General features: G+C 42.2%; 1 protein-coding gene across 1 annotated transcript; it reads right to left on the reverse strand.

Annotated features, from left to right (window-relative positions):
• Positions 1-12,682: 12,682 nt before the first annotated feature.
• tp53rk (TP53 regulating kinase) lies at positions 12,683-14,580 on the reverse strand. The gene is made up of 2 exons (XM_028576322.1): positions 14,277-14,580; positions 12,683-13,598 (listed from the first exon to the last, which is right to left on the reverse strand). Exons 1-2 carry the CDS (start codon positions 14,497-14,499, stop codon positions 13,111-13,113), a joined length of 711 nt encoding a protein of 236 aa, XP_028432123.1. The 5' UTR covers positions 14,500-14,580; the 3' UTR covers positions 12,683-13,110.

Below are 14,580 nucleotides of genomic sequence, written 5' to 3' on the forward strand. Positions count from 1 at the left end.
CGAGGACACAGAGAGCAGCCTTCCCTGAAACCATGCAGCTGAAAGCTGTTGCTAACTCCACCCACACAGCCGACTAATTTGCATGAAGCTGTAAGGCTCTTACACACCAACCCATCAGCCGACCTTCAGCAGAAAAGGCAGTCGGACTGACTGCCTCCCCGAGTTGGTCAAAAAAGTGCCTCGGAACACACCGAAGCAACGGCAACTTGAGCATACTTTCTGCGTGTGCGCGAGACGTAATACGTCTCCATAACAGCAGGTGGTGCTAATCTGTATTGTCAAACAAAAAATGAAAACCGGCAGCTGACTGAACGAACGCGTCACGTGGGTCTGGCTTCTCCGGAATTTCAAAGCGAGACCATCATGGCGGCTCGTTTGCAATACGATCTCATATTTTACGAAAATAGTTCACCAAAACTCCACCAATCAGATTGGTCATTGAGTCTGACTGCCCGCCTTCAGATTCAACATGTCAAATCAGCCCAAATGAAGGCTGACGGCCCCTCCGACTGATGACGTCACGGAACACACCGAACAGACTTGAGTCGCTGACCTCGCCAGACTGTCCGATGGCCTATAATCGGGTTGGTGTGTCAGGATCTTGAGAGCAAAGGACGTCTCATCCCTCTAAAACACATTTCCTTGTTTCCTCTCCTCACGTGGTTTCCTCTGTCTCGCCCATGCTTTCTCAGTGGGACAGACTAAGAGGCGAGGAAGGGAAGCAAGTGGAGGAACCATTGATGCAATTAAGGGAAGTGAGATTCAGCCCCTGCTGTCCTGTCCATTATCTAACTTAGCTATAATTATCTTATTAGCTGGTCACATCAGCTGATATCATCGATCCAATAGCTCAGCGACACACACATTGTTAGGAATGTGATCCTAAATTATGGATACATTAACAACCTTCCACAACCAAGAGTACAGGTTTCCCTGACATTATGGCCTGTAGCTACATGTAAATAGGGAAGTTTTTCCTCGCTGCTGTTGTACTAAGTTCAGCTTTTTGGGGGGAATTGTTGAATCTATTATAGAGTGTGGTCTAGACCTACTCTATCTGTAAAGTGTCCTGAGATCACTCCTGTTGTGATTTGACACTATAAATTTAATTGAATTGAAATTCAACGTCAATGTTGAATGGTGCTGCATGATAAGGCAACCCGTTCTCACTCTGAACTTGTAAAATACGGACGTTTGGACAGTGACTGTCAGCTAAAGCGATGAAAAAGGCATTCTTCAGCGTGTTTGTATAACGTACCGGGGAGAGCAGGCAGCTACACGGGGTTTAGCGAGTAGTATGTAAGGCCGAAAATTCCATGTAAAGAGAATGGTTGGGGTGGCAGGTGGGTCAAACACAGGACTTTCAAACAGGAGAGCGGGGTTTGTGTCCCGCTTGTCACGTTTCCTAAAGTCGCTTTCTTCTTTAACCGTCCCGTTATTCCCGCATGTCACGGAATCTTAAGCCCACCCACAACCTTTTCCTAAACCCACCCACCCCGTTCCTGTGTGTCACGGAAACGTAAGCCCACCCATGACGTTTTCCTTAACATAAGCGTCAAAAGGGACGTCAATAGTCCCGATCAAGCGTGTTTAGTTAAAGCGAGTTATATGACACTAAAGGAGACGTATGTCTCAAGACTGTCCCTGTTTGGAGGTTGGTGGGCCTGCCACACTTTAGCATACTTCCCAGAGAGAGAGAGAGAGGCTGAACTAGGCTGTAGTATCTGATACTTCCTAGAGAGAGAGAGTAAGGCTGAACTAGGCTTTTAGTATCTGATACCTAACAATGCCCATCATATCAGAGGCAGACAGGACCAGATTTATTTTTTAAGTCCCAAACTCTGTTTCATCTCTACAAATCTGCATCCCAACCTTCACAAATAAAACCATGTAGATTGAAATACAAGAGATTAGTGAGGACATCAGCAGCCTTCAGATGTCAGATTCAGATTGTGACTTGCAAGCAGGGTGAAGAGCCTCTCCTCAGGCTCCCTCTGGGCACTGTGGACCACCTGGCACCTGAACTTGGAGCCCTGGTCATCCTTGTTGGGGATGAGTTTGATAAAACTGAACATGGAGTAGAGGCCATTGATGTTTAGGCTCGGGGGAGTGTTGAAGCAGGAAACCATCTCTCCATCTTTAGTCCAAGTCACTGACACGTCCTCAGGACAGAAGTCTTTGACGCACAAGTGCAGTGTACATTCTTCATTCAACAGAGGACACAGCGGTTCACAGTCAATGAACATCACATTAGGAGGAGTTCCTGTTCAAACAGATATGGGATACGTGCCATAAAACATGTTAAAGGTTGTTACTGTATGTGCAGCATTTTGACCTGAATAAATTGTCACATTTACCCTTGTGTTTATTGTCCTCGGGGCGGAAGGGAGCAGAATAAATGAGTAGAAGAATTTTAAACAAAACATTCTTGTTAGCACCTCTAAATCTCTGAGTGCCTGCTCCGGGTGAGGAATGAGTCCACGTAGCTTTTTTCTGACCTTTCAACCACATCTCAGCATCTTCCTCAGAACATGGAGTTGTTCTGAAAATAGGCATTAGTTGTCAACAAGTGTTATCATGTGACCAGAGTTTCACATGATGACAACTGTCTGTCATGAAACCATGAAATGGGGTTGAAAGCTCCTGGAAACGGTAATTATGTAATATGTAGGCTATGTTTTAAGAGTCTTCCATGTTCACATTCTTTCACCTTAAGGTTGGTATTTGTTTTATTTTATATTTTATTTAAGTTATATTTTAAACCTTTTACCTTACCTTCTGCACAATGTCTTAAATTAAAGCTATAGTGCGTAGTTTCTGCCGCCCCCATGAGGAATTCATGCGTCCACATGATACAAGACCAAAAGGATTATCTAAATGTACTTGCAGGAAACATTTGGTGCTGCTACCTTGAGTGTTGATGTGGTACAGGACATCTTTGTAACCCGGAGCAGGGAAGCTGGAGTGGTAAACACGGCAGATGTAGACGGCACTCTCGTCCTCTCTGGCCATGACCAGCTCAATCTTACTCCACACGCTGAAGAGGCGGTTGTGGTCGGAAAAAGGTCCAAAGTGTTTCACGGTGCACACCTGCTCCCCGTCGTTCCTGGACCACTCCAGGTCGACGTCCTGAGGGTAGAAGTTCTCCACCCTAGAGCAGAGAACCAGCAGCCTTTCCACCTTGGGGATCTGAGGGATGCTGGAGATCTGGAGGAAAGACGGCTCCACTGGAGGTGTGTGAGTGTGTGTGGTGAGAGGAGATGGCAGTACATGTTATATAACAATACAGAACACTATCACTGCTCTCAGCAGCATAATTTCCCACATTGCATTTTGCTAACACTAACATGTTAGCCATAAGGTGATATGTCAATATTGTCATTGCAGCTTAACAAAATGTTAGGGGGGGTCGCAATCTGACCAGCAGCTGACAAATATCCGCACCAACGCATCAACACAAGTCGTTTTTTCAAGCAACAATTATGACCTATATTTACGTTTATAGTGGCGGCGCTCTCTAGTGGCCGTAGTAGTTATGACGGGAACAAAGCAGGAAGTAAGGTGCCAAATTTCCATGTAAGGAGTTAAGTTGGGGTGGTGGACGGGTCAAGCAAACATTGGACTTACACCCAGGGGACTGGTGTTTATGTCCTGTTTGAAAATCAAAGTAAACAGCAAGTTCTTTTGTTTTTTTACCTCATGCAACAAACGTGCGTAACCGGATGTAAAGTAGCGTCTGATTTTAACCCCAATTACAATCTTTTTCTCAACTTAGCTACGTTTTTGTGCCTGAACCTAAAGAAACTGCGACTGTTTCACTACCTTGAAGATGTGTTTAAAACATGCGACCGTTCTGCTTTAAATATGAGGACGGAAAACGCTCCTGTGGGTCGTATTAGAGCGGAGGAACAAACGACCCATTTGCCGTATGGTTTGGAGGACTGGTTGACAGTGACATGAATATAGTTTCTCTTGGAGCTAAAGTTACTCACCTTTCACCTGGACTGTGGTCTTTCTGCTGACGCTCTTGCCCCTGCACAGCACCACACACTGGTATTTGGTCAGGTCTTCACTGACAGTCAGACACACAGTCAGGACAGATGTGTGGTGTGTGCCATCTGACTGGAGACAAGCCTGTTCACTCAGATCCTCACTGACCAACAGGGGATCAGATTCTGACTGGACCACTGAGTCTGCGCTGCTTCTTAATTTAAACCATTTCACTTTGAGCTCCTGCTGTCTTGCTCCTCGGATGGTGCATTTGAGGTCGGTCTGCACCTGAGCATATATGATGCTGGGTTGGCTGATTTCAGAAACACTTGGTGGAGCTGTGGAGAGAGATAGAGATGCATGATATTGCACAATTAAGACAATCAGTAGTATCAAGTATTTTCTCTTCATTCTGATTATGCAACAAACTGGAATTATGCATTATACAGGTTACAAATTAAAGGCCTTCACAGTCTACAGATCTTAACCCAACTTTGTTCAGTTGGATGTTCAGTAAATGAGGTGCTACCGTCACTAAAACAAATAAGGAATATCTTGAAAAACAAATGTTGTTGGAGAATCTTTGACAAGGAGCCCTGAAGCTGTTCTGAGGCTAAGGCCAATCTACAGTAGCTGCTCTGATTGTTCCATGTACTGCTGACTAGTTTAAGCTCTAACACTGCATCACATTTTACAAGCTTTTACACATAAAGATTTTTCTCAGAAATATAGGGAAGTAATAACTGTCACAAAATGGAAAAAGTGGATTCAAGTATCATTTGATGACCACTGGTAGCATAATGGAACAGTATTTCTATGGGTGAATCCCTGTTTTTTATACCATTGGCTAGAGATGTTCCGATACCGATACCAGTATCGGTATCGGCTCAGATACTGCCTAAAACGCCGGTATCGGTATCGGGAAGTACTGGAGTTTATGCACCAATCCGATACCACGTAATAAAGCCCTGAAGAAAATCTACGTTAAATTAGTTTTTTTTATGTTCTTTTTCCGTTATAACTGACTGTCAAATTGGAGAATAAAAGAAAGTTCTGGGGCATTCATTGTTTGTGTTTGTTCATGTTTCACAAAGAGTTTAACCTGAGCCAGACCGACAACAAAGATAGAAATCATATCACATCCATACAGGGATAGTAGTATACAGCTGTTAAAACATATTGAAATATATGACACTCTGGTATCGGATCAGTACTCGGTATCGGCCGATACGCAAGTTCAGGTATCGGAATCGGTATCGGGAATCAAAAAAGTGGTATCGGGCCATCTCAACCATTGACACGCATGAGGATGAAATAGCATCCGTACGAGCAAGCCGGAGGGGGATATTCATTCCAGCTGACAGTGGTAATAACGTACCTAGAAATAAAGCATTGCTAAAGGGGTCCTTGAGGGTTGATTATACAATTGTCATATACAATTGTCATGATGTTTATATGTTGGTATGTTGTAGGCTGCAAATCAATACATATACACATACACTTACATGATATATCAATATTAATAGTTTCACTAGCACCTTTCACACATAGATTTCATAATAGCGTCACAATGAAGTTCTGCTGTTATGCCGGCTTTGTTCTTCCCACAGAACCAAACAAAAGCGAGATAATGCCACTCCAGTGTGTGATTTTGCATAGCATCCTGGTATTCCGGGAGCTAAAGAGGCATGACGTGTTAAAGGGCTCTCACACCAACGAGACAGAAAAGAATTAGTGGCAACGAAGCCCGACTGTGGCGTCGCCTCACGTCTTTTCAAGTCACCTCTGTCTTGGCTAAGAAGTTGCACTTGAACACACGACAAAGACTACAGCTGATGGCCAACGTTTTCTTAATACATCCATGTGGCCAACTAGCACGAACGCCTGCGTAAGAGGAATACTCCATGCTATGTAAAATAGACAATTCAGCATAAATTTTGCAGGGCTGACGGAAGGGCGACTGGAGAAGACTGCACCTCCTAGAACTACTAAAACTACTCAACTTAAGGTCAAGGAAAATATTCATGAAACAATATATGATCTCATGACATCCAATATCAAAACAACCACTTATGACAGTTTAAAGGTGCCCTACCATACAAAACCGTTTTTACTTGCATTTTTTGAAATATGTTAGGTCCATATGTGTTTGTGTTATGTTGTGAATGTGAAAATGAACTGCTACCTCCTCTGTCAGCTCTAGACACTGAAAAGAAATAAGCAGAGAAATCAGGCCAATTACAAAAGCTGGTCAGTCTGACATCATGTTGCCTGAGCTCATTACTATTCATGCGCTCGCCGAGTTGAGCTGGGTAAAGGATTCTGACAGCCAGGCTCTCATTGGCTAGCTGTTAGCCAATCAGATTCAAACAGCTTAGCTTGTTGAATATTAATGAGAACTGGCAGAAATCGAGCTGAGTCTTCCTCTAGGCTTTCTATACCACGCTAGAATGGCTTGAAACAAGGTAACCAAGACATTTTTTCCACAAAAAATGTTACAGAGTCCATGGTCAGACATTACCACAAAGTAATGAAATACGTGTGGCAGGGCACCTTTAATGTGATGCTAAGACATAAAGCTAAATAGTTTCTTTAAGTTTGATAATTGCCTGCTATGACATATATTTGACAGGTTATGTTGTCTAAGTTAATGTCAAGTTATCATAACACAGACATCTCAAACAATTTCAACTTTGAACCATTCAGACTCCTTTATGTTCACGACAGGTGTCATGTCATAATTATGACAATGTCATGTCAGTCATTATGACATTCATTCAAGTAAAGTGTTACCAGAATATTTATGTATAAATGAATTTGATGAAATTGTAGCATTGCGTTGAATCAGGTTAAGATTGGGCTTTGACGTGCCGACGTTATACAATTAATGTGATCCCTCAAACTCCATCACATCCACACTGAGCTGTTCACTCTCAGTTCAATGTCTCAATATGTTCAGTCGAGCTGTAATTAGATGCAATATATACCTTTACAGAAATACCTGTAGAGAATCAACGCGCCTCCAATGATAGAGGTGACCAGCAGCAGACTGATGACACTGGTGACAGCTATCAGTGTGACAGCACTGTAAAGAGGCTGTGATGGCGCTGCAGGGCAAAGGATTTAAGGGATTCATATAGTATATGTGTAATTTATGTATGGATAATGACTGGAAGAAAAATATTATCCTACCCTGAACAGTCAGTGTAACAAATCTGCTGTACGGCCGGCTGTAGGTCTGGTGCTCCACCTGGCAGATTATGTGTATCTCTGCATTTTTCACTGCTGATGAGTGCAGTGTGAGGCCACTGCGAATACTGTAGGTGCCATCTGGATTGTGAATTGCCATTTCGGTGCAGACACGGGAGAGGTGGCTGGCACCTGTGTGGACAGTGTGGGAGCCATTTTGGATGAGCCATGTCACGGCAAGTTTCTCTGGATAGAAACCTGTGATGTCACACTGTATGGTCTTCTCCTCCCCCTCTGTCACTGCTGCCTTTTCTGGGAGAAACACTGAAGGCAGAGCTGGGGGAGAAGTCAAAAACAGTAAGGTTTTACTTCGTAAATTCTACAACACACATTCATGCACCATATAACATTCTGCTGTAATGCTTTTTTCTGCCACAGCCCAATCAATGGCAGCACAGAAATTAGCGACAAGCTAACTTTGGTGGACAGAAATGTTAGGAGTTGGTGGAGACCAAAACAGAGATAAAAGAACAGTGAATATTAAACTTGCATTCATGAGGTAAACAGAAACAAATAATAAATAAATAAGCAACTGTTTGCTAATATATTTGCAATAAAAACTGTATATGGTAATTATATAGGCTAACAATATTGTGTTTCAAGCTTGTTCTGCCTCCCCAAGTTGCCAAAAAAAATGTCTCACTGCTCTCTCTCTCTCTCTCTCTCTCTCTCTCTCTCTCTCCCTCCCTGTCTGTCTCTCTCTCTCACTCTCTTTCTCCTCCCCAAACCAGTCAGGGAAATTGACTGCTCACCAAGAGTCAGGTACCACCTGAGGTTTCTGCCTGTTACTGTAAAAGGAAAGACTTTTTTTGTCGCTCAAAATGCATGCTCTTGTGGTAATTGTTGGGTCTCTGACTGTAAATTATAGTGTGGTCTAGACCTACTCTATCTGTAAAGTGTCCTGAGATAACTTCTGTTATGATTTGACACTAAAATTACAATTTAATTGTAATTGTACAGGTGAGAATGGTATCAGTCTTCTCATTTACCCTCAGAGCAAGAAAGCAAATAAACGTATTTCCCCCAAAAAATGATTTAATAATAAACAAAAACACTGGAACCACAACTAGAACTGCAACACGTAAAAAGTTTGAATTATAATTAAACACCTGGTTAAACACCTGGTTTTAACAGTAAAGATTATTCTGGTGGCACACTCCAGCTTCCATAGCAGAAATCTGACATGCAACTTAAATGACTACAAGTGGAAAAATCGAAATCATTCGGAAGAACATGTACAGTCTTGTGTTAGCGAGAGTATGACTTTTGTACAACCTTTCTCAGTGATCTAATTTACTTAAAGACAATTTGAAATTTCTTTCTAGGCTGGTTAGAGAACATTCTTATTAAACCTCTTTCTAAATTAGTAGCACATCTTGAGCTAGAGCATGTGACACATTAGAGTGGAAACAGGCAAAGGAATACCCAGCACTTCCAGTGAAGTGGTCTCTGTGTAGACCACAGGTGTGATGATTCTGCAGGTGTACAGCCCTTCATCTCTCACAGTCACGTTACGAAGCTGCAGAGAGGCATCACTTTCTAGCAACCTCATTCTATCCACCACAGAGCCATCTCTGCTCCCATGTGCTCTACCATCCTCAAAGGTGTACACGACGCTCTTCTCTGCATGTTTATCCACCATGTTCCACTCAATGGTTAGAGTGCTCAACTCCACCAGCTTGGACAGTTTATCAAACCGGCAGCTGAGAGTCACGTCTGCCCCCACCAACACACTGAGCTTTCTTGTCGTATCAGCTGAGGAACCTGGAAACGCAAAAGGGATTAGTGCATAAAGGTGGACACACGTTAAAAAAAAAAAAAAAAAAAGACAAAAAACTGTGCGAGACAAACACAGAGCTTTCCTTCACAATGTCATACCAGAACAATACAAAAAAAAAACTTACCTCTACAGTGCAAAACAATAACTATGAATTTTATCATAATTTTAATATTTTGTAGGTGTTCCATTTGGACTCATATGTCACATTGCCGGTTAATAATAAAGTGATTACAGTTCAAAGAGATTCTAAAGAGATTGGACTAAGGTTAATGTGGTGGTTGTGTCACCGAACATGTAGAGTAGGGCTTGGCTGATTGCTCGGTACTCATTGTTCTCTAATGCACTTCCTCCTGGACTCTGACCCGTGGCTGTTACCTGAACTTTCACATGCCAGCCGTAATGTGCTCATGAGAGGGGCCACAACAACCACTTTGTTTGGCCTAAACCTGATACCGGCTTTTAGTTTTGTAAACGTATTAATGCATTCAAAAAATATGTACTGATTTAAAATGTCTGCACTATTGCCATGCCATAACACAACTAAAAATAAATGATTGCCGCTGTGTGCAATTGCTCTTAAAGGAATTGTTGGGTCTCTGTAAAATATAGTGTGGTCTAGACCTACTCTATCTGTAAGTGTCCTCAGATTCTGTCCTTAGATTACGTTATGATTTGACACTATAAATAAAAAATTGCTGAAAATGTAATTTCATTTTCAGAAATGTTGAACTATTCCTTTAACACACATAGCTGAATATCTGGCATGTATTTCTGCAAAATATGACTGAAATGTTGATACAATTATTGATCATCAGCTGTAAAAGCATTATGCTTTTTGCCTTTACAGTAGTCTCGCTTTGCCACATTCTCCTCCAAAGCGCTATAGGAGAATCTGGCTACTCCAAACAGCATTCAGGGATGGGAGGAAAATGTGCTCTGGTTTAATGCATTTCTTTAAACCAATCAGAATCGTCATGGTCATGGGTGGTGCTAAACTCTGCACAGAACCGCTGCAAAATAGTCATGTGAGAGAAAACTCAGATTGGACAGATAGTCTAGCTAGTTGTCTCAATTTGCCATGCAGAGATCTGAGGAGCAGTTAACCATAGTCCTCATAAATACTTTGAATTTAAAATTTCAACACAAAGAAAGCGGAGGGAAACAGAAAATACATGCATATGGCGGAAGGATATAGACTATCTTTCCACTGACTTCACCAATGGAGGTGTGACCACAAGTATGGAATGCTACAAAGCAGAGATGGGAACTGGAGTTTGTGACTTGAGTCGCATTTACTCACAATGACTTCAGACTCATCCTTAAAAGACTTGAGACTTGGACTCAAGAATTGGGAATCATGAACAATCTGTATTTTATTTTTGTGGCGCATTAATTAATTAAATGTCTGACAAGCTGAATTCCATTCCCTCCCTTATTACCATGTGTAACATTAGGCATGTGGAAAAAGTGACAACAGATGACTGCAGCAAGCCTGAGATCCTCCAAGTAGCAAGCGTGTGGCGAGCGGCACCGTAGTGGCAAGCATGTGGCAGGTTTGAGGACAGTGACAAGCGAGTGGCACTGATTTGGCACCCACAAAGGATCTGCTGACCACAGTGGCAATCTGTCGCATTTCCTGGGAAAACCTAAGAAGACTAAGTGTGTCCTTGGTTTGTTGTAAAGCTCTACTTTTTTGTTTTGCATTCATCTTATTTAATTATTTCCACCAAGGAGATTAGGATTTCACCTGTCAGTAGATGCCATAAACTGCCACAGAGTGTCTCTATGTGCCACAGGGTATCAGTACAGTAGATGCCCCAAGCAGCCACAGGAGTGCCACAGTGTAAAGTCATTCTGCTGCTGAATAGATGTCAGTATTCAACAATGCTATTGGCACCCAGTTTGTTTTGTTGGGATACAAAACTATGTCTCTTAAAAGAAAAAAGAAAAAAACAGTTTGAGCCATCCATCCACCTTGATATCCTGGCTGTTCCTCTTTACACTGCCGGATGACAGGCTTTACCCCAGCACTTCAAGCGAAACAAACTAGTCTGTACATAAAATTGTGTAAACAGGATTATTATTTTTAAAGGTCCCATGACATGGTTCTCTTTGGATGCTTTTATATAGGGCTTAGTGGTCCACTAATACTGTATCTGAAGTCTCTTTCCCAAAATTCAGCCTTGGTGCAGAATTACAGCCACTAGAGCCAGTCCCACAATGTATGTTAGTATGTGCCATTTCTGTGTCTGTAGCTATTGAGGAGGAGAGGGGGGGGCAAGGTGGAGGGTGGGGGTGTGGCCTTGACCAACTGCCACTTTGCTCATTTGAAAGCCATGATGTCCCTCTCTCATGGGTGGGCCAAATTCTCTGGGCGGGAAAAGCAGATCCAGATCGGCCCATCTGAGCTTTCATTTTCTCAAAGGCAGAGCAGGATACCCAGGGCTCGGTTTACACATATCGCCATTTCTAGCCACTGGGGGACCATAGGCAGGCTGGGGGAACTCATATTAATGTTAAAAAACCTCATAAAGTGAAATTTTCATGCCATGGGACCTTTAATTTATTAAGTAGCTCATGTTTTTTATACATATTTTAATTATAATAAAACAGAGGATTTGCTTTCATTATTGTAATTAGTAGTAGTTTATTGAATTTTACCAGTTAATTGGTTACGTGGGCTACAGGCAGGTTCAGGTTTATGGTTGACCATGTAACGTTACAGGCTTATTAGGTTACCTTATACTGGGTTTGAGAAGCTATGGGGATGTGTTTTTTTACAGTAATATTACTGTAGCTGGGGTCTCCGTATAATTATACCGTATAATACAGTGTTGTTGCAGGCCTAATAATGTTAGCAATATTTTCATGTTACCCTGAGTAACCTATATCAATTTTGGGGGCAAAATACAGTTATTACATTTTAAGGAAAGCTTTGTGTTTTTTTCATGTTGCATTGCAATAGCCTGTTTAAAATGATCATACACACAACTAAGCAATGCTGATGCATGCTAAAAGATAAAGGAGTGATGATACAGTACTTGCTATGAATTCCTTAGGTAAAGCCATGCAGGGTTCTAAGCAGTTCTAATCATACAACGCTCATCACAACCATAAGAGACCGGATTTGGACTTGAGAACAAAGACTTGAGACTTGACTTGGACAAAACAAGCAGCTGTGTTCTGCTAGATTCCGTGTTGAAACCCGAGGATGGTCTCTGCTGTGCTGTCTGCTTTCTATGCAATATTAAATGTAAATAAACATGGGCTAAACTACAGTGTTCCAAAACAAAAAGCAGATGCTTTGTTCAAAGTTAATGCATCCAATTCGGTTTTTTTTTTATTACGGTGCTGTTTAATGTGATTTTGATAGATCTTATTCTATTTAAATTAATGTCTGACAGCTAATTCACAGTCAGTGAACTCCAGTGTCTTTATTCCTTAGATGGGTGATCTTAATTATGCTAATTCACAGAACAAGTCAAAAGCAAATGAGCTGCATGTCATTCATACAGTATGAGGGGCTTAAAAAAGGAAAATATCCCAGCAAGCACTGATTTGTTGATTTTTCCAGTTGCAAGATGCATAAAGAACTGAGGTTACAACAGACTGACTACAGATCAAGACTACATATGACCATTGTTTCAACAATACATACACATGTAAAATCCTTTTTAGATTTATTGTTCTAGAGGGATATTTGTTTTCATATCCAGTACACAGAAACATAAATCTGCACATACCAACATACATCTTTCATGTCTTGCTCTGTAGTAAAGCGGGGCAACAGGCACTTGCGTCTCTGTAGATTCTTGGTACATGCTACCACAATATCAGCAATAATGGATGTGAGGATGCTAATGTGTCTTACTAATAAGAATGTAGTCTGACTTTGTATGTAACATTTTTGTAGAAGTGGAGACAAACGGTTCCAAAATGTGCTAACGTCATTACAAAGTCACTTTTTATTATATTGGCCTTCCATAAGAAGAAACAACTTCTTTTTTTGCACAATAACAGCTTTGTAATTAGAACATACTTTTAGAAACATAATTTCCAGAGATGTTTGTCCCTGTACACAGCATGGACCATCATCCCACCATTGACCTCTTCCTCCCTCTCAAGCGAACCTCATCAAGCTTTTTAATGACTGCTGACGACTTGCTTGATGCCGCTGCATAGCTCTTCAGCAGCCTCTCAAACAGTGCTTCAGTGTTGGGGTGGGTACTGAGGAAAGCTTTCTCCAGCACGTATAGGTCCACCCCCTTATCCTCAGGCAGAGCAGAGATGTAACTCAGGCCGAAGTCGATGAGGAACAGGTCAAACTCCCCATCCTCCAGGCCGTATCTCAGCAGCATGTTGGAGGTGGTCAGGTCTCCATGGATGACGTCCTCGTCGTGCATTTTGGCCAGGATCAGGCCCACTCTGTCAGCCAGTCGCTCCAGCTCCAGCTCCTTACAGGAATCAGACCGCTGGGTGGATGCGATGTGGTCACGTACAGTCGAGGAACCCACGATCTCCTCCAAAAAAATACAGTGGGATGTGTAGTCCACAAAATAGACTACAGGGGCAGATATGCCTGAGGAAAGGGGAATGAGGAGAGTCTGATTTAACAAATTGTTGTTGTTGGGCTCTAAAGATACAAAAGCAACACCTTATAAGCATGTGTTTTCTCATATTAAATGATAAGGATGACAACCTTTTTCTTTACTCTTATTCTTCCTTATTGTCAAAAAAATCTCAGGCAAAAAACGTAAACAAACTATGTGTTAGTGCATCTCTAAGTACTATTAATGGAGGAAACATTGAGGAAATAGTTAATTTGTTGAGGACTACTTTCAGCGCTGGATTAATACCCATTTGGTGTGAGGATTTGGGGCGGCAGGTTTCTAAAATGTGAGGATTTGCTGCTCTTCTCTGTTTTATTTCACTGATGATTATCTTTGGGTGATATTATGATGTTAAGACAAAACGGGCCATTTGAAGGCATCGCAGTTGGCGTTTGGCTCGCTGTGATCTAACGTTAAATTTTTCTGCGGGCTTCTCACCCGGCTTCAACTACTTCTGAGGGGTCACAGATTTTGTTCCACGGTTCGCTGTATACACTCTCGGCTTGAGGTTAGCTGGAGTTGAAGATAATATCGCTACTTTAATTCAACCGTATTTTGTTGGTAAGTATGCTGCTCTGGATCAAGTCCACTCAGACCTCTACAGTGTGAAGTCCAGACCGGGTCCAGACCAGCAGAGAGAAACTTGCCTGCTCTCCGGCAGCGCAGTATGGAGCGGACCTCCTGCACCGTCCTGCGGTGGGTCAGTTTTTCGTCCAGCATTGGGTGTCTGTAGCGTTTCGGGAACCTTTCTTTCACAATTGTCGGCTTTCCCAGAAACTCTGCCCGGTACACCCGGGCTTCTGCTCCTTGTTTTACTAACTTTGCTTTACTGAGGAACTCTGGGACCGCCATGCTCTTCTCCTGGGCCATGTTTACTTCCGTTGTTTTTCTCTATGGTTTTACTACTGTCTGCTGTCCTCGTGCTTCCTCTGCTCTGTTTCTACAGGCTGC

Source organism: Perca flavescens, chromosome 4, assembly GCF_004354835.1.
Source record: "Perca flavescens isolate YP-PL-M2 chromosome 4, PFLA_1.0, whole genome shotgun sequence".
NCBI classification, from domain to species: domain Eukaryota; kingdom Metazoa; phylum Chordata; class Actinopteri; order Perciformes; family Percidae; genus Perca; species Perca flavescens.